Genomic DNA, 24,908 nt, shown 5'->3' with positions numbered 1-24,908 from the left:
TGATGAGAGAGCAGTGGGCCGAAAGGACAAAGAGGACGAGGATGAAGAAAAGACTACTTATGGATCTGGAAGGAAGAGGGTTAAAATGCAGGAGTGAGGTCACACACTGAGGTACTGTAACGGGTCATGCACAGAACACTTTACATATTTCTGTAAGAATGGATTCTGGCCCGTCACTAGAAAACTAGAAATCAGTGTCTGAGGCATGCCTTGATCATCACAAAATACATTAGAGAAATATTTTAATTTATATAATAATAATTTTTAAAACTTATTCCTGAATTAAAAAAAGGGACTAGAATGCTATATTGCCACAGAAAAGGTTTATTCTGTTTCAAGATAGGAGGTACAGTGAGGAGAAAATGTATTTGATACCATGCTAAAGTTGCCTAAAAAGAGGAATATAAAATCGTCATTTGACAATTGATCTTAATGTCTTAATTCAAAAATTGAGTAAAAATAAAACCGCTAAGTACGCCAATTTTCTTTGTGATGGAAGAATGTTTCGTAAATAAATAAATGTTCTTCCTAAATGCTAGGGGGAAGTAAGTATTTGACCCCCAATGTAACCCTATGGGAATTCAACACATAGGGTTAACATAGGGGCGGGCAGATTTTTATTTTTTAAGGCCAGCTATTTTATGGATTCAGGATATTATGCATCCTGATAAAGTTCCCTTGGCCGTTGGAATTAAGATAGCCCCACATCATTACATACCCTTTACCATAGCTAGAGATTGGCATGGTGCTTTTTCCAGTAGGCCTATTAGCCTGTTTGATGCTCATTGAGCTCAATGCAAATCAAACAGGCTAATAGGCCTACTGGAAAAAGCACCATGCCAATCTCTAGCTATGGTGAAGGGTATGTGATGATGTGGGGCTATTTTAATTTCAAAGGCCAAGGGAAATTTATCGGGATGCATAATATCCTAGATCCATGAAATAGCTGGCCTTTAAAAATAAAAATCTGCCTGCCCCTATGTTAACCCTATGTGTTAAATTCCCATAGGGTTACATAGGGGGTCAAATACTTCCTTCCCCTAGCATTTAAGGAAAACATTTATCTATTTACGATACATGCTTCAATCACAAAGAAAATTGGTGTCCTTGGCGGTTTGATTTGTACTAATTTTTTGAGTTAAGGCATTAAGATCAATTGTCAAATGATGATTTTATATTCCTGTTTTAGCAGGGTATCAAATACATGTGCTCCTCACTGTAAATAATGCTTTTATTTACATTATTTATCATTTTTGTACAAAATGTTACCAAAAAAACATTAATAAACACAGGCACAATCCTTAACAAAGAAAGGTGACTAATATTACAGTATGTTATGGCATTGGGAATGATCTAAAGGCCACAGGCACTTAGCAAGGCAATCTCAGAAATGCATGCAAATCTTATAGACTGAGGTAGCATATCTATACTGGTTATCAATTAGGGGATTCATGGGGGAAAAAAGAACAGAATAAAAACTTCAATTAAAGGCTGTGATCACAAAGGGACAACACTGCCATTAACAGTCAAAGTCCTTAGGAGCCTTTTGTGCCTCGAATCATGGTCTCGAGCATAGACCACTGCTCCTGGGTGACCTGCAAGACAGGAAGCAGAGTTGTATGTCGTGCCAAACCATCCAATTTTACAGCAAAAGAGCTGGTTGAAAAACAAAAAAATAAGCATTTCTAGTTCGTACCTTTCTGAGTTCATTGAACTCTCCTGCCATGGACACATATTCTCCTCCATCCATCCGAATGACCTGTGCAATGAATGAATGAATTAATGAATGAACCAACGAATGAATGCTCATGCTCAATGCATGCTCAATGACTTTCTTTGAGGCCCTCGATTTGAGGGCATTTCAGAACTTTTTTTGTACAAATTTGGTTCTAGCGTTTGACCCATAACTAATTGCAATAGTAATCATTCCAAGTTTTTTGTGATCCCTAGGTATATCTAATTAACATATCAAAAATCTACCCGTTTATATTTAGTGGAACATACTTTTTTTCAATGTCAAAGGTAGCAATTTCCAATGCATTTTGCCATTGGGATTTACTACTGGTGAAATGGGTAAAATTTTAAACTATAGATATCAAATTGAAACTTTCACAGTTGTTTACTCACATTAAGGAAAAGATTTTTTGTATTGCAAGTTTTCTGAAATGTGATGTTTAGATATGTAAATGAGACCATTTTCAATGATATGGTATGATGGAAGTATCTCAAGTCACATGCCAAGTCACATAAGGAAGATATTGACCTTTAGACAACATATCAAGTGAGTTGGCATGCACTGAGATACTTCCATCATACCATATCATTGACAATCATTTGTTCTATAATGTACTTCCATTGAAACGCATTGATTTTGACTTGACTTGATTTCCTCATTTCTGAGGTGATATGAAGTGATATCAAATATTCCCTTTGCATAGGCTTTTGGTATCCAATATAGAAGCAAAATTCAGCAATTATTTTGAAGTTGACTGTACCTATTGTTCAGATTTAGTTTTCTAGAAATATATGCAAATTATTGCATATTTAAGTAAAACTGGTCTCATTTGCATATCTAAACATCACATTTCAGAAAACTTGCAATACAAAAAATCTTTGCCTTAATGTGAGTAAACAACTGTGAAAGTTTCAATTTGATATATAGAGTTTAAAATTTTACCCATTTCACCTGTAGTAAATCTCAATGGCAAAATGCATTGGAAATTGCTACCTTTGACCTTGAATAAAAGTATGTTCCACTAAATATAAATGGGTAGATTTTTAATATGTGATGCAGGAGGGTTTAAGGATCAATAAAAAGTATGAACCATTACTATTGCAATTAGTTTAAGTTTTGGCCCTTTTTTGAGCTAGATTGACTGGCCTATAATGGTGTGCCAATATCTAAGGCATTCACAAATAATGGGCATAAATATGCACCTTCTGTAGACAAACCTTCATCTGAGATGCTGTAGCAACCATCTTTCTGGATTCTGTCTGATTTGACATGGAATGACTATGACCTATGCGCTAATATTAAATCATCAGAGGGCAAGAATGTTCAGCTGACGAGGAGAGGAGAGCAGAGCGGAGCAGAGGGGAGGGGAGGGGAGAGGAGAAGAGAAAAGGAGAGGAGAGGAGAGGGGAGCAGAGCAGAGGGGGGGAGGAGAGGAGGAGAAGAGAAAAGAGGAGAAGAGGGGAGGAGGAGAGGAGAGGAGAGGGGAGAAGAGAGGAGAGAGGAAGCAGCAGCGTCCTTGCACTCCCCTCCCTCTGGCTGAAACCGGAGCGCTCCTCTGGGGCGGCCACAGGGCCCCGGTCTCTGTGCCTATTCTCCCTGCTCAGGAGCAGAGGAGAGCCCCGCCGCTCCCAAGGTCAACACACACACACACAGAGAGAGAGAGAGAGAGAGAGAGAGAGAGAGAGAGAGAAAGAAAGAAAGAAAGAAAGAGAGAGAGAGAGAGAGAGAGAGAGAGAGAGAGAGAGAGAGAGAGAGAGAGACTCACCGCTCCTGAAACCCAGCTGGCATAGTCACTGCAGAGGTAGGCGGCGAGGTTTGCAATCTCTCCTGGCGTTCCCAGACGGCCAGTCGGAATCCTGTCAATCATTGACTTCTCGAACATCCCGGTGGGATCCAAACGACTGAACGCACCCTTCAGGAGGACAGTCCACAGTTACGTGTCAATGACAGAACACTGTTGTACACCCAAAAACAAAATGTAAGGATTGTATCTGCCAACATCAACCTTTGACACAATTTCTCCAGTCCAGTTTGTCAATAAAACCAAAAACACTAACGTCCAAAAAGAAACATGCAGCAAATGACTGCCAGCAACTGAATTAAATCTTAAATCCTTATAATCATTAATTAAGCCCAGAGTCTTGATAATATGACTTTCAAAATTAGATCTTCTATTGTAAAAAAGGTTTAGCAGAGGCAGGGGACCTAATGTTATATCCTGGCATAGCATAGGACCGAGGAGGAAAAACAGCACATTGTGAATGGAAAACCAGACTGAAACTGATCCATATAGACTAACTGTTTCATGCCAGGGCCCTACCCAGTACAAAAACACTCCCATATTTTAGCTCCTGCCATGGAGTGAGTCATCTCACTGCACTTCATAGATGGAATGAATACTTAAGTCCTCGATGCATATACTTCCTCTGCATTCTACACACTTCTGAGCACCAATGCTGAGATATGGGTCAATAAATATAAATAATAAGTGTGTATAACAACTAATAAATGAGCTATATAAAGCCCATGATTTAGGACATAATGTTACATGACAAGAGGCAGATTTTTTTTTGTATCACCAAAACCACTCGCAACCCCCTCCCCTCCACACCCCACTGCATCAGTCCTGATTCGCCACAGAGGGGGGAAGGAACAGCAGGAAGCAGGAAGCTTTGGTGTGATGCGCTACCTTGGTCCTGATTGGTCCGGGCTGAATCACGTTGAACCTCATGCCGTAGCGGCCCCACTCGGCGGCCAGGGACCTGCGGCACAAACACACGCATCCTTCCTCAGACTGGGATAGCGAGCGAGCGAGCGCGCGGGCAAGCGGGCGAGCGAGGCGGGCGGACGGACGGGCAGTCCTGCGGCGAGCCCCCGCGCTCGGCCTCTTTCTCATTAAACTCTCCTGATGGGGTTAACGCTCAGGCTGTGGGAACAATTATCTCCAGGAGAGTGCCAGTGTTTGGCCACTTGTTTTCATGCTGTTTATTCCAACAACACAAATAAAAAACCAAAAGCTGGACCCAGACAGGAAAGGAGGGAATAGCTGAGTATGTGTGTGTGTGTGTGTGTGTGTGTGTGTGTGTGTGTGTGTGTGTGTGTGTGTGTGTGTGTGTGTGTGTGTGTGTGTGTGTGTGTGTGTGTGCGTGTGCGCGCTTCTTAGGGTCAATCCAAATCACTCAAAGAAAAAGAGCAGTGGAAAGGCTTGGGTAAGGAGGGGGGGGACTGCAGATTGATTTGTTCCTAGTCAGCATCAAGGATCTAATGCATTCCAAATGAGCAAAACACAGGTCTAAAAATAGACCGTGCCCAGAGAATGGCTGTGAAATAAAATAATAAAACACAAAAAAGAAGTAGGGGGGTTTCGCTGCCTAGCCCTGATTTAGATGTAGCATTAACAGAGAGAACAGTGAGGTCAATGTTTCAGGTGAACCAACGCACAGAAAAGCCAAGAGTTCCATTAGTCGAAAATGAATAGAGACACATAGTGACCCCCTGACAAAAAGGTGTCTTGCACATAGAATACAAATGGACCAGTCAGTTTTACCTTGGCAAATATCTACTATTCTTAAAGCACACAGTACTGTGCCTGCACGTAGCCCTTTCTTTATACATAACTGGTCTCATTTTCATGAGGCGACAACGTCACGAAACCCCATGACCCACATGCAGTTTAAAGGTGGTCGCAGTGTGGTTTATGCTTGTGTGTGTGTGTGTGTGTGTGTGTGTGTGTGTGTGTGTGTGTGTGTGTGTGTCTCAGTGTGTGTGTGTGTCTGTGTGTACACGTTTTGCTAGCCCGGTTCTTTCCCCTCGTTAACCATCTGTCTGAGGGAAGAGGTAGGAGCACAATGACCCATTCATCACAGTAATGCCCTTTTCCGTGGGCCTGTAAAAAGGGAAATGGGGAGATGTGTCTTACAAGGGGAGAGGGATAGAGCCACCCCAGCACACAGGGCCGTGTTCACGCTACTGTTTTAGCGCATCTCATGCCACACACGACCAGACTGAACTGGCCACTGCCATCCCATTCATGTGTTTCAGGGCAAAGCCAGAACATTGGAGGCCTGAGACTGATATACTGTACATTAGATATTAATCTGATTTATCTGGTGAGCTAAAGTCCCCAACGAGAGTAGATTTGCTCAAACATCTCACGTCCAGACATACAGACATCTCGTTGAGGTACATTTGATTTGCTTTCAGTGGGAATACATGTTTTCTAATGAGTGGCCTGTCTACATCAAGGCAAAGGGAAAACTGTCCTGTTCACTGATGTATTCCTGCAGTTTCGATCCGTCTTCATTACGGGCAACTTTCCCGGGGAGATCAGACATTTAGGATATAAATTAAAAGTGCTGTCACACTCATTAATGCTAATAAATGCAGCCCTTTAAAAATACATTGAGGTGGCGCGAGCCGATGGGTGGAACTTTTCTCTCCAAACGTTTACAAATGGGGGGGGGGGGGGGGGGGGGGCTGCACAGAAGCAACTACCATTTGCACGTTTGAATGAAGTGGCATGCCGGACGTACTTGCACATCGCTTCCACGCCAGCCTTGGCCGCGGCACTGGGGACCACAAAGCCAGAGCCGCTCTCCGCATAGATGGTGGTGATGGCCAAGAACGCTGCCCCTAAGAAAAACAAACAAGCGGAGAAATCAATCAATAACTAATCAAAGCAAAATGTGGCCCCAGCTCCTGGCTTCACTTGACCTGAGAAAAGAGACAACTCCTTCAGCCACTCAAAAATCAGTCTCAGTCCAAAACCCAAGCGAATGAATGAATGACAAAAAACACTCGCAATTAGGACTGCACCGATCCACCTGTGAGCACGGGAATTAAAGGACATCATTAATTTAAACGCAGCGAGCTTCACAAAGTGCTGCCAGTAATGGCTAGCGACGCAGCACAATCAATGAAACAAACATAAAAGAAAGGGTAGACTGAGACTCTATGGAAGCCTCTTAATTGCTCAACAGTGGAAATGGCCAATGAGAGACAACGTCTCTATAAGTCTGCGACGTTCCCTCACAATGGCCTGATTGCAATTTCCGTAATAACGGTTCTTGGGGGAGGTGGGTAAAGGTCAGTACAATCAAAGGATGGGCAGGCCCTCCGCAACATCAACACAGACAGAGGAGGGCAACGTCAGTGTTGGGGCGTATAGTGAAATCATGTGGCGGGTGGTCTATAGATTGGGCAAACCCAGCCCACTCTGCCGGCGCTTGGATTTCGCCCTGCCGCTCAGGCTGAAAACCTGCCCATTATCTCTCTTGCTTCCATTACAAATTTGCAGGGGCCAATCACAAACTTGTCTGTCAACCTGGCGCACCGGGATCGTTGGTCTGATCGTTGGTTCAAATGTACAGCGTCATTTGAACTATGCCCACTGATCATGCCTTTTGTGCGGCACAAATATAGCACAGACTCCCCAGACTAATGTTCAATCTCAAAAGATTGAACTTGGTCTGGTGATAGCCACAGTCTTTAGGCAGCCAGCTCTAAGGTTGGTGTGTATGGCCCTCTCCTTTGACTATGCATGGCTAGATGCAGCACGCAACCCAAAGAGGACCTCAGGGCACTGGACAGTAAGGACTGAATAACCACATGCAGTGTCTGCTCTGCCTCACGGTCGAAGGGATAGATGAAGGATGAATAGCTGAAAGGATAAACAAAATGTGAAGATTTCTATAAGGCCGGGTGGACTTGAAGTAAAAAGTAGAATAGAGTAGAATATATACTTTTTTGATCCCGTGAGGGAAATTCGATTTTCTGCATTTAACCCAATTTAAGCGAATTAGTGAACACACACAGCACACATACAGTGAGGTGAATCACACATTAACCCAGAGCAGTGAGCTGCCTGCCCAACCAGCGGCGCTCGGGGAGCAATGAGGGGTTAGGTGCCTTGCTCAAGGGCACTTCAGCCGTGGTGGACTGGTCGGGGATCGAACCGGCCCGAAGCCCTAACCAGTACACCACGGCTGCACCAAGTAAGTTTAGTGACTGGTATTTAATGGACAATCTTATCCAAAGCGACGCAGACTCACAATGCTGGTTTCAGGAATCAAATCCAGGCCAGCCAATCATCAGGCAGCGACCGTAGGGATACGGCCCCCTTGCTTTAACAGCAATTTAATTACATCCGCCAAGGAGGTTATGTTTTCATCGGGGTTTGTTTGTTTGTCTGTCTGTGTGCATGCTTGTTTGTCTGTCTGTTCGCAAGATAACTTAAAAAGTTATGGATGGATTTCGATTCAATTTTCAGGAACGGCCTGAAATGACAAAAGGAGGACACGGATAAATTTTGGGAGTGACCCGTATCACCGTCTGGATCCAGGAGGCGATTATGTTATGGTCTGCGCTCTTGGAGTGCTTTTCTAGTTTTATTATGTTATTCCAACCAACCAAAATCTCAGTCCAACACATCATTGTTATTAGTCTACTGCTAATGTTCCATCCATCAAATGCATTGAATAATACAGATGAAAACAAATATTTACTTAATTGGTAATTACTGGCTACAACAGAGAATGTATCATAGGCAACATCCCCGCATGACAACTGCTCAACCCAGGCTTGATTCTGAACCCACCTTTCCAAGACCATGTCGCTTTGGATAAAAGTGTCTGTTATATATCATTGAACTTTAACTAAAATGTTAAAACGAATGAAAAGATCACAAGGTTATCATCTGGTGCAGCAGCATGCTTTGGGGAGCAGTATCAGTGGGACTGACCGATATGTTTTACTCTCGGCAATTAAGGGGTGTGTCTGCCACCTTGTGGACTTAGAAGAGCAGCACAACTGAGCTTCCATTTGGGAATCTGAAATTACTCTCTGTGCTCATTGGATTTAAAAAAGCAAGAAAACACTTAGTGGGCCAGTGGTGGTAATTATGGTGGTAAAGGACAGTTTGATATTTTTAACCCTGTTTATATGCAACTAGTGATTGAATCACCATAAAATTATTTTTTTTTATGGCATATGGGCATGTGAAACATACATATATTACTAAGTAGCTGCTTATGCTATGCACTGTGACATCTCCATGATTCATCACTATCTCTTTTTCGCTGACTACAAAATATGCACTTTACATGTGCCAATGTAACACCATGGGCCCGAGTTCTGAAGTGAAGTTGAATAAACCAATCACATGCCACCAGTGTTAAATTCTAATCTACCTCTCTTTTATTAATCGACTTTGGCCTGACTTTGCCAACTTTGTGCCTTCTGACTTCGCTCTGGCCACAGTGGGCATGCACTGTCGGCAAAATATGCTGTCAAACTCGCACACCATTTCTTTTTAGAATGAACCTATATGATGCCCACAGAAAAGCTGTCAGCTGAATGTAAAACACTTTAGAATTGCCAAGTAAACATGGTGTAGGTGGAAACATCAAGTCTATTCTTTAAATGTGGGATAGAGACAATGCATGCAAAACGTCCAAACCTTTTTCAGCTTTGATAAGGCGCTTTCCAATTTCCAGCGTTACAAAGGCCGTGCCGTTCAGCACAATGTCTGTGATGGTCCTCCAGGCATTCGCAGACAGCTTCTCTGAGGGGGAGACGAAATTACCCGCAGCATTGTTGATTACCACCTGTGGAATGGAAAAACCATCAGACAGACAGCTTGTTCTGGCCTTAGGAGGAATAATTATGCAGTTCTCCCAGCATGAACACACGTGGGGGTGCAAAAAAATTAGCTGAAGTTCATATATTTCTGAATTCTATTCTTTCCAAGTGCTTGAGTAAAGTAGTTCAACATTGATGTGCCAACTCAAAGCAATGCTCATTTTCTCACTACAAAATACAGCATATAGCAAAGGTTATTTTGCACAAATGCAGTTGTCACTCTCTTTACAGAAAGAAATGTCTGCCAGACAACATGGCAGGCACAAAATGAATCTCTTTGGTTTGATACCTCGGAAAATAAGGTGAAGTGACATATCTGTGATGAGGCCTTCACAGTGCTGGGAGTGTAGTGCAGCGTTTGTACCTACATCAGGAAGACCCACGTCACTGATCAGCTTCGTCACAGCAGCCTCTATGGATGCCGGGTCCCGCACATCACACTTCAAAGCATGGACCTGTTGGAGGAATACTGCCAGAGTGATTCACTCTGTCTCAAAGCACACCAAATACAGATTCCAGGACACCATTCCGACACCTTGGGAGATATACGGTACAGATAAATCTCGACAGCAGGAGAAATTGTGATCCAGTAAAGTAAGCACCGTAAACAAAGTATTAAAATTAGGATCACTTACACATCATAAATCATGTATTGCATATATTCAATATTACTTTCTGAGTTGACAAGCAATCACACAATCACATCCCGTGAACAGTATCAGATGCATATAGACCATTATTACCTTGTTTCCAGTCTGTGCTGAAATTTCAGCAGCAGTCTTTTCCAGAACATCAAGCTTTCTAAAAAACAAAATAAGACACCTTAGCATTTGCCACAATATGCTCTTCTCCTACAATGAATATCTCCAGAATTGCATGAGAACATTGCAAATCTAAACCCAAAGACAATGTCTGTGATATTTCAGCATGAGATTCAACTGAGCAAACAACGTGGCTTCTCTCTTATCCGTTGTGACTGTACCACAATCAAGCAACTAAGAGACTATATGTATGTGAATCACAATCACTACCCCAATGAAGCCACGAAATCATAAGAGATGAAAGCACTGATGCTGACCTGCTTGCAATGACGCACTCAGCACCTAAGCTTGACAGGGTAGTTGTCATTCCTCGACCTAAACCTGTCCCCCCTCCTGTGATGAACGCCACTTTATTTTTGAACGTCCCCGGGGCCAACATTGGCACTTCGGTAGGGGGGAAGAACACAGCTTGAGGAGGTGGAGAGTCCTTGCGCAGTGCATGAGTCCCATTACTGAAGGCCTGAAAGAACAAACAGAAGTTAAAACTCTTGCGATTGATAAATAGTATTCTCCTGTCAGTTTACAGAGTTAAGCAGTGCAATGAGAAACTGGAGTGCAAAATACAGAATATGGGTGATAACTGTTTTGGATGGATTTTTTGGGCTTGCAATTTTCAGAAAATTAAAGTTGTTGTATTTTATATTTTTAACATTTTGTCAGAACAGTGCCATGCTTATGTGAGAAATGCATGTTGGCCAAGCTCAGGGGCTGAATATAACAAACGGATTTTTGGTTAAGTTAGCTCTAGCTCTCTGATTACCCTACATTCAGCTAGTAGACTACACAAAAAGACTTTGACTACACACACACTACAGATGAACAAAACTTAAATAACTGTTTCTAACATGTTTTTAGAAATATTTTAGCCGATAAATATTTTCCATAATATACAGTAGGCCTACACTAACAGGGTAGAACTTTAAGAGTGCCTCAAGGTGTGTTATGATAAGGCGAGTAGGTGAAAGGTTAGGACAGCTTCCTGGATGGACGCCCCTACCCCACCAGTAGGCTACAACACATTCGTCTTCTTCATAATTGCTGCGATAATGTTTATTGAAATCCTCACACAAAATAGTAGCCTAGAAATAGTTTATCCACAAACAAAACGGTGTGTTTTGCAAATGATGCTAATAACTAGCTGGTGTTTCCCATGACCTCAAAATAATTTCAAGTGGCTAACAAGCTTCTCACATGTCAAAGGACCCACCAACACATGATCTTAAGGTGAACACTACCAGTGATTGGTTCAACTTGTTCTTACTTAGACACGAGTACTACACTTTCAGACGCAAAGCAATCTTACCCGTAAAAGTGTGAATGTTTTGACTGGTAGAGTTATATCACGTTTGAATGCAGCTACGCGCCCCAACAATGAACTTGCCATTTTCAAAGCTGAACTGAGTGACCTTTCACCCAGTAAATTAAGTAACGTTAGACAAGGCAGACGTGTGGAACAACTGGACCTAATAGCTGTTAATACAAAACATTAGAGACTAAAAGAACATGTGTCACAAGGCACTTGCAACAGCTAGTGCGATAGCAAAAGTTTCCCCAACATTAGGCTCATTCGATTTCATGCAACCCTGCGCGGACCTGGCTGAACGTTACAAACAGACTAGTTCATGTCGTTGCGCATGACTCAAGTTCATTCATGTCTGCGCAGCGCTGTACGAAGTCAAATAAGCCTATTGTGCTACTGCAGCTTTAAAACGCCGCAACTATTACAAGACAGGTCCGGGGGATATATAGCTCGTAGGATTCATTGTCCAACATATTTATTTTAGTTTGATCAACCTCTACATTTCTTTTGCCACCAGTTATTAACATACCATTCAACATAATTACTTTATCCTGAAGTATATGTGATTTCAGCACATTTGTTTTTTAGCACACTATCAACCACCCCCGTTTCATCAATATATGCTCACTCACGCTGTGGTCCGACGCTCAGCCGATGATACCGTAAAACATGTACACAAGGAACTCAAGATAATATTAAAAGATTATCCGGGAGTTTCATACCTTTACGTAATCACCTGCTGGGAAAATGTTATGCCAAATTAAATATTTGGTCATTTTTAGAACAGACAGTGATGTTAATGAATCCCTTACTTTAAAAAGTGCTCAGTTTTACATATTTTGTTTTGCGCCGTGTTTTCGTACATTAAGGTACATTTCACAGTGGTGTCATTCATTGTATGAGAATGGCCAGTGAACATGCGGAAAAATAGTGCAACGAGCACTGACTGCCAGTAGTAATGTCCACTACAAACTCCCCACTAATACTGATATTTAGTGGTAAACGCAAATCAGGCAAGGATTATGTAACCGACTTGATTCATAAAGGGTGAGTCTTCCTCTGTTTTTCCCCTGTATGATCTACTGTTAGCATATTGATCTTATAAACCTGTCAGCTTATGTGACACTTTTCTGGACTAACCATAGCATTCTGCTAGAACAGTAGGCTAAGATAATGTAAATCAACGTTTGCTAACTTAAGCATTTTGAAAATGACACTTCTTCTTTCAAAGCTACGTTTACCTTAATTTCCTTTACAACAGGTTGGGTGATGATACATGCTGCATCCTGCGTCTGTCTGGGCCCCTGAAAGAACAGTATGCAAAAGTGAGTTAAAAGATCACCTAATACAGGCCAAAGCAGTTTTATTATTGAACAGTGTTTGTGTGAATTAACTGTGATTTTGCAGTTGATTTAAAATATTGTAGTCTTACTTTATGTTTGAATTGTTTTCATAACTGATCCTTTCAGTGTGGAATGAAAACAACCCAAAATGAATGTGGATAATATCAGTTGGCATATAGCTATACAGATTGTCAGTCAGAGTATGTTTATGTTTATGAGAAGTGTGCAATGTTGGCATTAGACCTAGCAGTGCATTAAGGTAGTGGAAAGCATTAGGCTGGTTCCTGCACATTCCTGGTCCATTAAATTCTAGCTATTTCAGAGCCACTCCTTTGATTGTTCGTGTTTTAGGAGCATGGGCTGGACTTCGGCGAGTTGCTGGGAGCGGGCCAGTATAAGGAGCGATACAGAGCCGACATGATCCAGTGGGGAGAGAGGATGAGGGAGCAGGATCCCGGATTCTTCTGCCGGCTGGCCATCAGACAGGCAAAACAGCCTGTGTGGGTAAGAGCCCTAGGCTACAGTATGTTCCGTGTTTGTGAACCAAAACAGTACTGATAAAACATCAATAATAGGCAATGAGAGCTTGTTTTGTTATCAAAGGGGGCTTTGAGGTTGGTTTTATTGTATCTGAAAGTTGCTGTGAAACTTGTAACGTGGGAGTAAGAATAGTGTTGAACCTCTTCATGTTCTTGTGTGAAGTCAATGCTTTGGGGGGAAAAAAGAGAGTGTACCTTAGTTATACCTGTCTGCCCTGTTCTCCAGATCATCAGTGATGCGCGGCGCATGTCGGACCTGCAGTGGTTCTGGAGGGAGTTTCCTCAGCAGTGTCGCTGTGTGCGTGTGGAGGCTTCGGAGCAGATCAGATTGCAGAGGGGATGGAAGTTCACTCCAGGTGATCTAATCCCAACCAAGTGCATTTGTGTTGTCAATGAGTATTGTTTCTTGTCATGTATCTAAAGGGGGGGGGGGGCTCAGGAGGTAGAGTCGTTCAGTAATTGGAAGGTTGATCTCTAGATAAAGAATGATGGGGCGGCAACAATGGGATAGTCTATCCAGTGTTCTTTCTAGATCAGTGGGAACGAGCCAGAGGACCGAAGAGAAGGGGGCCCTATGGATAAAAGTGACAGCTAAAGGAATGTGGATGTAAATGTGAATATTGTCATGAATTTACCACATCAATGTTTTGATTATACTCATGTATGAATGAAATGGGTATTGCAACAGCACTGATCCATTTTCTTTACACAGGTATTGACGATGCCGAGTCAGAGTGTGGTCTCGATCAGGGAGTTAAGTTTGACTGGATAATTAACAACAATGGAGAAGCTGAACTTTTGGAAGAACAGCTGAAAGAACTATTTGTGCTAGCGAAGGAAAAATCTGCACACAATAATGGACAGCAAAGAAGTATTAACAGTTAACAATCATTAATGTTAACAAAATGGTAAAGCTCAAGAATGTGTGGTTAATCATTGTAAATACCCTAAAACATGTATTTTTACTAACAGAAAATGCAGTAAAATTTATTTTGATAATTGATTTACTCAAGTTGTATTATGCACACAAAACTTTGTAATTTCAGCTTCCTTATATTGCCCCCATTTATCGCAGCCAGATGGTCATGGAGACAGTGAATTGCCTTTGTGTCTTAAAACTGTTTTTGCTGTAAATTAGTAGTACAACTCGGTTTCAATGCTTCAAAGAGCATGTACAATACAAGAAAGCAGCTGTTGGACCAAGAATACTAGAACAATGACGTTACGGCATTCCATGTTGCTAATTTACAAGTGACTGATGGAACTACAGTTGGAGGGAGGGATGAGGAATATGTGGTCCAAATAAAATGACAACCAGGGCTTCAAAGTCCCTCTTCAAAGCGCTTCAAAGTCTCTCTTGACAACTTCAGTCCACCTTTGAGCCAGAGAACCTGTAATTACAGAAGAGTCCACTAGGTGTCCACTCAGCCACCAGATCCGGGCTCTTTCTGTGGGATCTATTTGCGATAACCTTAAAACCTGCTATTACACAGAGGGACCTTGTGGAATCCATTACAAGGACAAGGAGCCAGTTATACTATTCTACGGAACAGGAGCTGCAGTTAACTTTGAGCAAAATGGGTTAAGGTGACATCAGACTGGCTTTGTCATGTCAGTTTGTTGAGGTTAGGTTGAGGTTTCTATGACGTCAAAAGTCCAAACATGAAGCCTTAAGACAACTTAACACAATAGAACAAGACTACAGTGGAAAGTCAAATTCAATCATGGTCCTTTATTTTAAAAAAAAAAAAAAAAAAAAAATCTTATGTCCATCCATGTTTTGCATCATGATTGTTACAATGAAATACTGATAACACTTATTATCAATACTTGATAACAAAATGTTTACATCTTGAAACCCCAGGATAAGTTCCAGTTAAAACATTACTGATAAACTTTATTTATTTCTCATTTAATTCATCTTAAAGGTTTGCAGTTCTGTTGACTTGCAAATACACACACACAAAAAACAAGAGTGGCATCATGAGATGTTTGAGTCGCCCTCCAAGTTTGTTCATCTCCCCGTTCCCTCCAAGGTGGCCTCACGGCTTCCATTTTGGCAGTGGAATGTGATTTGCTGATCACCCCCTTCTTATCTCCCACCCTCAAGTGATTTCACCAAAATAAAGAGAAACATAAAAAAAATAATAATAAAAAAAAAAAAATCGAACAACTGAACCAATACAGCGGATGCTGAAGGCTGGTAAACGAAACACTTTACCACTCCTTGAACTCCCCCGATAGAATGATATATATTTTCCAAATATTAAGACTACAATGGAACCATGCATATTCTCCTGATCTTCTGAGCAGTTCTGGGAATATGATGAAACCGTTCGATGCTGCTTTGACGCTGCATAAGTGACCCTTGGTGGGACATTGCCCAATACTTAATAAAAGTTTAAACCCAAACGAGACTTCTCCCTTATACAAGAAATGATATATACCACCCCTTAATGTTCTATTTTAACACAACATTTAACTAAAGTAATACAATTATGGTCCCATTGTAATTGGCACAGTTAAGAAAATATTGGTAATAAAATGGTGCTTCTTTAAGTAGGGGTGCATTAAATGTTTCTTTTTTTTTTTTTTTTTTTTTTTTTTAAAGGACAACAGGTACAGGAACTTAAAGCAAAAGGAAATTCAACGACAGTTGCGTAATGAGATGATAAAGTGAAAGGGGTGGGGGACAATAAGGGTTGTGTTCCAAGATCCCGAATGGTCCCGCAGAAAAGCCGGTGTGGAGGACAGATAAGAGAAGTGGGTCGCTCCCTTTCGGTTGACTCCACGCTGACTGCTCTGCAAGTCTCCCTTCCCAAAGGACTCGCTCGCCGTTCCAATTTTAGGCTCAGACGCAGAAAAACCCTCCAAACTCAATCTAAGACTAGAAAAAAAAATGAAGCCATGCTCTGGCAATATGAGAGATGATCCACTGTGTAACGCCATAATCCTGATGGACTGCAAATTGCACGCTTCGGCTGGAATGTATCACACTCAGAAGCCTCACTGTTGTGAGACATGTTTAAGACACTGGTGCTTCAGGATATATGAATATATTGCCCTTTTTGGAAGGGGAAAAATAAGATGTATTTAGATTCAAGCACACACATACAAATAAAGCTGGAGGCAACACAAAGCAAAAGAAAACTTCACATGCCTGAGGACTGTATCGAGATCTTCGAACACAAAAACATGTGGGCCCAGGTGAGAGGGCCAGAGCAAGTGCTACTGTCACCAAAATGCGATACCAGCCGGTTCTTACAAACTCTAACACAAGTCACCCAGGACAGATAGAGATAGAGGAAGGGGAGAGGGGAGTTGTAGAGTAGAGGGCAAAGGTCATAAGCTCCAGTGGCGGCACCAAGGGTCCGAGGCTCCAGTGGCGGCACAGAGGGGCTTAGAAGCTGTTGAGGTCCTGCAGGGTCTGATCCAGGGTGGCATGGATCTTGACGTTCTCCTCTTTGGCAGAGGCCAGCCGCTCTAAAAAGTGAAAAAAAATAATAATTAAAAAAAAGACAGAACACCAAAGATGAGATGTTTTCCATTTAAAAGGAACACAAAATAGAAGGGACAAGAACCCAAGATATAAGTCAAGGTCAGAATAGAGCACCGCTGCATCACTATTGCGGAGTCCTGATGGAAGCTGCTGAGTAAGTAGTACAGTAATTGCTGTGTATTAGCCCCATTGTGTATAAGCCGCAGGACAGTGTTTTATGCAAGTTAAGAGAAACAAAACCATATTAATACCATTAACTGCCCCAGTGAATTAACCTCATAGCTGACGATTTTTTTTTTCTTCAAAATCAATGTATACGCCACGGCTAATAGTTGGGAATTTACAGTATGCCTCTCGGCAGTCTGCCTCGAATAACCTGTTGGAGTGCAGTGCACCATTCCATAATGCAATGCTGAATATCAATGTATCCCAGTAAAAAAAAAAAAAAAAAAAAAAACAACTGGGCCACAGTCTAACAAATCAAAGATTTAAGCTTAGGAGAAGTTGAGAGATTGAAATTGACATCTTGAAATGAGTCTTTGTATTATGTTGCCAAGATAACATACCAATATTTACAACTAAATAGAACACACAAGGCAACATAGACGCACAATATTGCATTATTCCAAAATTAGATTCAATGTGCTGACATTTTTACACTAATTTTGGCCCATTGCCGGTGCTAATACAAACACATTTAATTATTATTTCCATTAAAACAACAACAATTCTGTCTCCTTAAAAATATAGACTTCAAACTCATTTAGACTGCACAATTACTATCAAAGTCTCCAACAGGTCAGGTAAGATCATGACCTTTTTAGGTCGGTACCACACTTGAAACATTAACACCAAGCATAAATATCAACTAGAAATTAGAGATGCACCGATCGATCGGCCGCCGATCAGAATCGGCCGATTTTCACGTGATCGGCCACGACCGGCGACCGGCCGGTCAGTCTGAGACATGCCGATTTTATGCCGGTCAAATGCACTCGCACCTACTTGGAACAACATCACACAGCTGAGTTAGCAAAGTTTGATGAAGCTAGCAAAGGCTAACACTCAGGGCTGGATAAAGCGCTAATGCTGAGTTTTTCTATGCAGCGAACGCTGTGCTTTGCCATATTGCGTGGAATTTACTAAGCTGTCACTTCAGGTTACGTAAACAGCGCACATCACCGCCCGCCCTTGCCGCTAATTGCGTGCTCACAGCTGAACCACAAGCGCTGTCAACAAGCAGCAACATAGCCACGGCAGGAATAAACATCGTTTTGCTTCGGTTTGCCACCTTAGCATGTATTCTTTCACACTAATACAACAACAAAGTCCGATTTACACATTTAGAGGTTTATTTCATTACCTTTTGTCTACTCACGCCTGTATGTTTCTTCTAAATTCGCCAAAAGTAAGCATTCTAACATGTCATACACTACCGCGACCGTGATACAAAACATATCATGTGTGGTGTCGTTGGAAAGCTGTGTTTCTCCTGCATGACGTTATGCCATCCAAATATGGACACTTCTTTTGTATCCGCAAGCAATCGCGAACGTTCAAAGAAGAGTGTAGTAGACTGAGTATGCATGCCATTGGCTGTGTTTCAAGGCTGTTATCTCAAAATTCGTTTTTTGTAATTTTCCAACATCTCAGCCTATGTAGCACCTATACACCAAACTTTCCAGTTATACACTTATCGGTATTCTGAAGATATTTACAGTTGGATATTGTATGTGAGAAGAAAAAAATAGTAGTCCTACAGTGCATTTCTATTAGTAGTGTGTGAAATGAATGTCCCACACTGGGAATACTGCAGCTGAAGAAGACTTGAAGAAGAATCTGTCTATTCACATTTTTTTTACCAGCCATTGATAAGTTGATTACATTTCTATATTAACATGTTGTATTAAAGAAAGGATAGAAAATAACTCTTTTTGTGTGCTGTAAAGTGGTTAGAAGATGCAAATCGGAATCGGCTAAAATCGGTATAGGCAGGTCAAATTCTATGAAAAATCGGAAATCGGATTCGGCCAAAAAATTGCAATCGGTGCATCTCTACTAGAAATGTGCATGTCCGAGGACCTGCAAGAGTGGGCTTGCAAAAAATGCTTACTAAGCTAACAATGCTAACCAGGTTGATTAGATAACTTAGCTGATGATTTCTTGCATTTGTTAAAAATGCTAATTATGCTAACTATGCTAATGCTAATTATGCTAATTATGCTAACCAGGTTGCTTACCTAACTTAGCTAATGACTTCTATTATGTCAACAATGCTTAGAAAAAAAACAGGCTGGGAAAACTACCCAAAAAAAAAAAATTCCCCTATTCATTTCAATGGGACCGAAAAACGGGAATACCGGAAAAACGACAACCGGCAGCCATCAGACATTAACAAGCAACCAATAGCTCAAACGCTCTAGAAGTGGCGTTCTCAAAAAACGCTTTAAGGGTCTCTCCTCTCCTGTACTAGAATGAACCATTTACTCTCACTGTGATGACCAATTTATTGCAGATCTGCAGAGACATTTCCTTTCATTATACCCTAAATATAGACTTTAAAAAAATCTAGACATTTACTTGTGATGGATAAGGAAATCCTTTCAACTTAGAGACCCTATGCAACTTTTTCATGGTCATAAAATCGCTCAGAAATCGTTGTTTTGCTTGGCTGACCAGTTTCATCGAAAACAGTAATATTTCCTCCCGCCCCCAGTGTCCCTATCCACTATTGCAACCTTGCAGTTTCTGCAGGAGACGACCGCTCCTTGTTTACATCTGGAAGTCTGAGACGCTTAATGAACAAGAAGAACCACGCTTGCAACTTATATATTTATATATAGCCTACATAAATATACACGCTAAAGCTGTCGGGGAAGCTCTGCAGAGAAATATGCAAGCATAAAACGAGCGAAAACGAAAAACGAAACCGAAACCAGAGATGAAATCGCCAATCCTGCATAGTTCCTCTTTAATGTTGATATAAAATATAGAACTTGACTCTAACTGAAGAGATCTACATGATGCTTCTAGAGATGCACGATATATCGGCGGCCGATAAGTGAAACATTTAAAATATTATCGTTCTGATAGTAGAACTTCGGCCGATAACTTGCGGCGTTATTTTTTAAAGCCCTAATTTCCCAACTACATAAGGCCCATCTGGCTGCATGCTACTTGAGCTTGGTTGGCTACTTCATCCTTCCTTTAATTGGGTTAAATGCAGAGAACGAATTTCCCTCACGGGATCAAAAAAGGATATATACATACTATACTTACACTCCTCAAAATAATGTGGATGTATTTCACCATTCTAACAAGATCTGTGTTGAATCTATGCAGCCCAAAATCCTCTCGTGAACGATCTTGCTAAAACTATACGGGACGATGCATCAGTTTTCCACAAAACTCTGATTTGGTTGCTAGCTTTTTCACAGCTTCTAGCCATTTAAACCACGACAACGACAAACCACGACAAACTGATTAATATCGTTATCGGCCCTAAAATTCCATATCGGTGCATCTCTAGACGTTTCCCCTGATACCCTAATACTGTAGTTTGTGCCGATATAGTCTTGCTGATTATCTGCCAGGCAGGGATATTCCATTTGCAGATGACAATTTGTATGTGCTTATCTGCCTGATGACCAATGTCATACTGATACCACCATGCATCCCTATCGCTAGGTCAAAGCAAATCACTCTTCAGCCGTTAATTAGGCTCAATAGGGTAATGCACTGACTGCATAAACAGTCTTAATACCATTTCTTTACACTTTACACACAAAAAAACTGCCATACAAGTAGATTTGTGTACCATTTTTGCACACTCGGGGTCCAATTATATGGACGCCAGCTTTGGGTCCTTTATTGTAGGCTAACTTCAGAGGTCCATTGGAGTCCTTCCCACAGTATCACAGAAGAGTAATGATCTTTTGAGTCTAATTCATCACTGCATCTCTAATGGTGAGGATAGTAGACAGTACAACCATATCGCTGTCGAATAGAGAAAACTAGAAGCATTATATTTACATGTTGCAATAGTCATTTCCGTCAAGTGTAGGGAAATACATACTATGCCAGTACACACAGTGCACTGCATTAAAGTGTTCTAACTGAAGTACACCAATTCAGACCGAGCAAATCACTTAAAAGAGTTACTGCTGTTGCAAATGTTGATATGCCATTTAGTTGTAAAATTAGTTAGATGTAAAATATATTCTTCTATTCAGTCTTACTGAAAATTGCACTGATTAACATAGTTTTGGTCCCTCGTTATCCCAAAATACACCCCAGACTGTTGTTTGAGTTTTACTGTAACAAATAACAATGACATGAAAGCTGCCACTACAGTCGGCATGGGGGTGGATCCTCCAGAGGGAGGGTTGTGCATTCATTCAGGCCTGCAAGCCACAATGGCATTTAGGACAAAGGAATTTATGAACAAACTCTGCCACATTGTCAAGGCTGCCTCGAGTTGTACAAGGGCCTCTATCATTCTGACAGCGGCTTCAACAAATCCATGGATCTTTAGAAGGCATGGATGGATGTGTGTCCATTGATGTACTTTGATAAATCATGAAGCACATACTTAAGTAGAAATGAATCTCTGCTGTTTGACAACGTTGTGTTGATCTGTGCAACGCAACCAGACTTTATGCTGGCCTTATATGCTTCCGAGGAGGAATTCAATGAAGGGAGAGAGAGTCACGGCAACCTTAACGTGGTCAATCTAATTTACATAATAAGATTCCAATGACCGACTTCCCTTGCCGAATCTTTGCTAGTGGTTTCTGGCAGTAAACAACCTCCAATCAAAATTCTTGTCTGAAAATAGACGGACAACCGTGAACAGGCTTGGTGCCATACAAAATATCAGGACACCAAATATAACGCAAGAAACAGCCAATCACACACACCACTCAAGCCATGGACTATTCATGAGTCGATCCCAAGTCATTACTACAAACAGCTCCAGGCTATCTCTGATGGGCCTCATTTAACCCATATAGTCATAGTTTTGTCTAATAATAATAATAATAATAATGATAATAATAAAAAAAACTAAAATCATGACAAATCGTTCACAACTTTGGCTACAGTCCATTGCCACGGCATGTTGCTCATACACATCAAGGGGAGGCACTGATGCAGGGAGTGATACAGGGAGTGAGGAAACAATGTTATTTTGAAGTGTGACCAAACGTTGGTGTTGTGTTCAATTTAATACCATCCACAATACTGTTGTAACTTACATAACATACAACAGACCAGCACTCAAATGCACTTAAACAGCTTCAGAGTGCTGCAGAAAATTCCATCTACATAAACGGACATTCCCAACGTTTAAAGGTCTGTCAAATCCGTATAATGACCGCAGCAAAATATAAGATGACCACTATCAATGTCAACAGGTTTGTGCTTCTGATTCACGCCTCACCTCATTCTGCCAGTAGTGGTCATGTAACACCTGAAACATTACAGTTATACGTGTAGCGAACTACAATAGAAGCCACAAAATTGCCTTTTGGCAAGTAGCTGTATAAAAAGCAGGAGTAGGGGCATGTATTGTCTGCCTGTCATTATCAGAAAATAAGTCCCTTCAGGATGAAACAAGACTCCCCATTTTGCTTTGGGGTCCTGTTCGCCCAGTCGGGACTTATTTTCCACGTGTATCGATTTGGTTCTTACCCAAGTACACATCCCAAAAATGTCATTTGGTTGCATGTCTGAGTCTTTGCAAGTTTTCATAACAATTTCCTTGTTATGAGTGTTGGTAAACGAGGCCCCCTATCTGCAGTTGTCTACATCTGAGAGAATTGTAAAACATCGGCCCCTAAAAACAACACTAAAGCACTTCTCCTCTGTCGCACACACGCCATTTGTTTATCCAGCAAATAACGTTGTCCACAGACAAGGTAGAGTATGTTGCATGAGTTTATGAAAGTATGTTGCATTGCGACATCGAAGCAAGTCAAATTTGTAGTTTCTAATGTCTCATTCCATCGAAATACAGATCCGCTAGCCGATCTGGTGAACTTGCATAGTGCGGTTATAGCCAACAGAGGGCCGCGAAATGAATGCAGAAGTGTCGTTCACCCTGTTACAAGTTGATGAACCACTGAAATGCTTCAATACGCAAATAACTCACTTTGCAAGGACTTGCGTGAAGGCTTTTACACCTGTCAGCAGATGATTGTCAAAGCAGGGACACCGATCTAAAATAATCTTAAAAATTCATTCAAATTCTGTCCAGCAGGTAAAGGTATTGCAGGAGCGAAAATGCAGGTATGCATATGCCAAAATCTGACAAGGGTTATATAGGAATTATAAGAACTTCCAATAATATCTTGCTATATTAGCCAAATGTAATGTATTTTTGTGTAGGATTTTACACTTTCTTCACTTTCTAAACGCAAGTAATCTTCTGTGGAGATAAAAATCAGGATGCACTTCAGATGGTTATCTATAGTTCCTATATACATTCTTATCTTCCATCCTATTATGTGAAATCAGACTGCTGTCTCCATGGCAACACTGTATATGGCATATATGCATCTTGCTGTCAAAGTAGTGTCCACAGCTTATGACGCCCAACTGTAAGGCACACCCCTGCCTCTGAAAGAACACAGCACATGTAGGCCCAAAAACCAGGAATGTATGTTATGTGCTTGGAATGCTTATCACTCAAGACATGTCAACTGAAAGAGCCCCACGCTTCCGAACACCTCCGAACACATTCTGGTCAAGTTCAGGATGACCAGTCAATTTGCATAGGTATATATGAGCACTAACGGCAGGATGCATACCACAATCTCCTCATTGATACCCATACAGGTTTTGGATCAGGTACGGTCTATGTTAGGACTAGCCTTAATATTGCAGAAGAGATCAACTTCTTCATGCAACATGTAAATGAGGTGGAGGAGCACCTGCAGTTTGAACGACTCCGCAATCTCTCCGGAGATTCCAGGGCCATGCACATGAGTGGTTATATTGCTCGGCCTCATACTTTTAAATATAGTAAAAAATGGTGCTCACAAATGCATTATTAGGCAGCCTAGGGACACCATACCAAATGAAACATGAACGGTTTTTCCCCGATTGTTTCCAGAAGGTTCATGTGAACTGTAAGGTTAAGTCAGATAAACTCGCTGGATTAGGACTTGTGCAGCCTACCCAGGTGAATGAACTCGTGAACAGGATGTAGCAATGGAGAGTGAACTGTGCGAGTGAATAATTGACACAATGGTGGAGTGGAATGAGATGTTTTGTGAAGAAGAAAAGGAAGACAAATGAGACAGTGAACACAATGACACAGCCCAAGCCTTCTTTCCCGTGCCCTTCATTAGATGATCCAGAGAGGCAGTCGTGGTTACACAGCGTATGGAGTGTAGGGGAGGGGAGGGGAGGATGGAGCAGTGCAGAGCAACAACACAGAGACACAGGCAGTACAGACTAAAAATGGGACAATGACAAGACGGTGACCCAGAAACTCTGCCAACCGGCTACCTCTGTGGAAGCTGATCGACAATGGGGAGAGAGAGAGAGAGAGAGAGAGAGAGAGAGAGAGAGAGAGAGAGAGAGAGAGAGAGAGAGAGAGAGAGAGAGAGAGAGAGAGAGAGAGAGAGAGAGAGAGAGAGAGAGAGAGAGAGGTGAAGAGAAAGTGGTTTGAACAGATTCCATGAAGGTGAGGTGATAAGCAATGGTGATGAGGGGGGGCAGTGGAGAATTACTCTTCCTCTCTAGACATTTTGTTCAGTCGCTAACGAAAAAGATACAATGAAAAAAAAAAAAGCCAGGGCAAGAACGGAGAGGAAGAGAGAAATTGAGGGCAAGACAATGAGCAAGAGAGGGACGAGAGAGCGAGAGAGGGAAAGAGAGAGCGAGAGAGGGACAGAAACTGCAGCAGAAGTGCAGGCCGATCAAAACTGAAGTCTTATAGCCAGAGCGCATACAGGGTTCCAAACACTTAAGTGCGAATTTATCTGAAATAGAGAAATAGAGATGCAGAACTCTTAGCATCAACATTA

At 41.6% G+C, this 24,908-nt stretch overlaps 3 protein-coding genes across 10 annotated transcripts in view; 1 reads left to right on the top strand and 2 right to left on the bottom strand.

The window, feature by feature from the left end:
* Positions 1-1,184: 1,184 nt before the first annotated feature.
* decr1 (2,4-dienoyl CoA reductase 1, mitochondrial) lies at positions 1,185-11,811 on the bottom strand. The gene is made up of 10 exons (XM_062538463.1): positions 11,498-11,811; positions 10,452-10,654; positions 10,117-10,174; positions 9,742-9,828; positions 9,192-9,339; positions 6,268-6,367; positions 4,425-4,497; positions 3,501-3,647; positions 1,697-1,759; positions 1,185-1,595 (listed from the first exon to the last, which is right to left on the bottom strand). Exons 1-10 carry the CDS (start codon positions 11,576-11,578, stop codon positions 1,536-1,538), a joined length of 1,020 nt encoding a protein of 339 aa, XP_062394447.1. The 5' UTR covers positions 11,579-11,811; the 3' UTR covers positions 1,185-1,535.
* Positions 11,812-12,300: 489 nt separating this feature from the next.
* On the top strand, positions 12,301-16,021 carry pmvk (phosphomevalonate kinase). Its single transcript, XM_062538477.1, has 5 exons — positions 12,301-12,541; positions 12,756-12,819; positions 13,189-13,341; positions 13,603-13,732; positions 14,089-16,021. Exons 1-5 carry the CDS (start codon positions 12,453-12,455, stop codon positions 14,259-14,261), a joined length of 609 nt encoding a protein of 202 aa, XP_062394461.1. The 5' UTR covers positions 12,301-12,452; the 3' UTR covers positions 14,262-16,021.
* LOC134082621 (tropomyosin alpha-3 chain-like) overlaps positions 15,089-24,908 on the bottom strand; it is a 28,074-nt gene continuing 18,254 nt past the window's right edge. For 4 of the 8 annotated variants that reach the window (XM_062538469.1, XM_062538466.1, XM_062538473.1 and 1 more), the window contains exon 9: positions 15,089-16,859. In XM_062538469.1, coding sequence (XP_062394453.1) covers positions 16,777-16,859 — 83 coding nt within the window. In that variant the 3' untranslated portion in view covers positions 15,089-16,776. Of the gene's footprint in view, positions 16,860-24,204; positions 24,864-24,908 lie in introns of those variants that run through there. The other 4 variants (XM_062538467.1, XM_062538465.1, XM_062538472.1 and 1 more) reach the window with 1 other exon arrangement.

The sequence above is a fragment of the Sardina pilchardus genome, chromosome 6, assembly GCF_963854185.1.
Source record: "Sardina pilchardus chromosome 6, fSarPil1.1, whole genome shotgun sequence".
In the NCBI taxonomy this organism is placed as follows: Eukaryota; Metazoa; Chordata; class Actinopteri; order Clupeiformes; family Clupeidae; genus Sardina; species Sardina pilchardus.
Note: the sequence above shows the minus strand (reverse complement) of the source record. Positions and strands in the feature narration are given on the sequence as shown.

What these genes read in the sequence shown, in the direction of transcription:
- decr1 (XM_062538463.1), bottom strand. Translation starts at nt 11,578, where the DNA reads ATGGCAAGTTCATTGTTGGGGCGCGTAGCTGCATTCAAACGTGATATA. An exon ending in AAACATTCACACTTTTACGG is followed by an intron (nt 10,655 to 11,497) that starts GTAAGATTGCTT and finishes TTGTTCTTTCAG; the next exon opens with GCCTTCAGTAATGGGACTCA. An exon ending in GTGACGTGGGTCTTCCTGAT is followed by an intron (nt 9,340 to 9,741) that starts GTAGGTACAAAC and finishes TCCATTCCACAG; the next exon opens with GTGGTAATCAACAATGCTGC.
- pmvk (XM_062538477.1), top strand. Translation starts at nt 12,453, where the DNA reads ATGTCCACTACAAACTCCCCACTAATACTGATATTTAGTGGTAAACGC. An exon ending in ACCGACTTGATTCATAAAGG is followed by an intron (nt 12,542 to 12,755) that starts GTGAGTCTTCCT and finishes CCTTTACAACAG; the next exon opens with GTTGGGTGATGATACATGCT. An exon ending in AGGCAAAACAGCCTGTGTGG is followed by an intron (nt 13,342 to 13,602) that starts GTAAGAGCCCTA and finishes CCTGTTCTCCAG; the next exon opens with ATCATCAGTGATGCGCGGCG.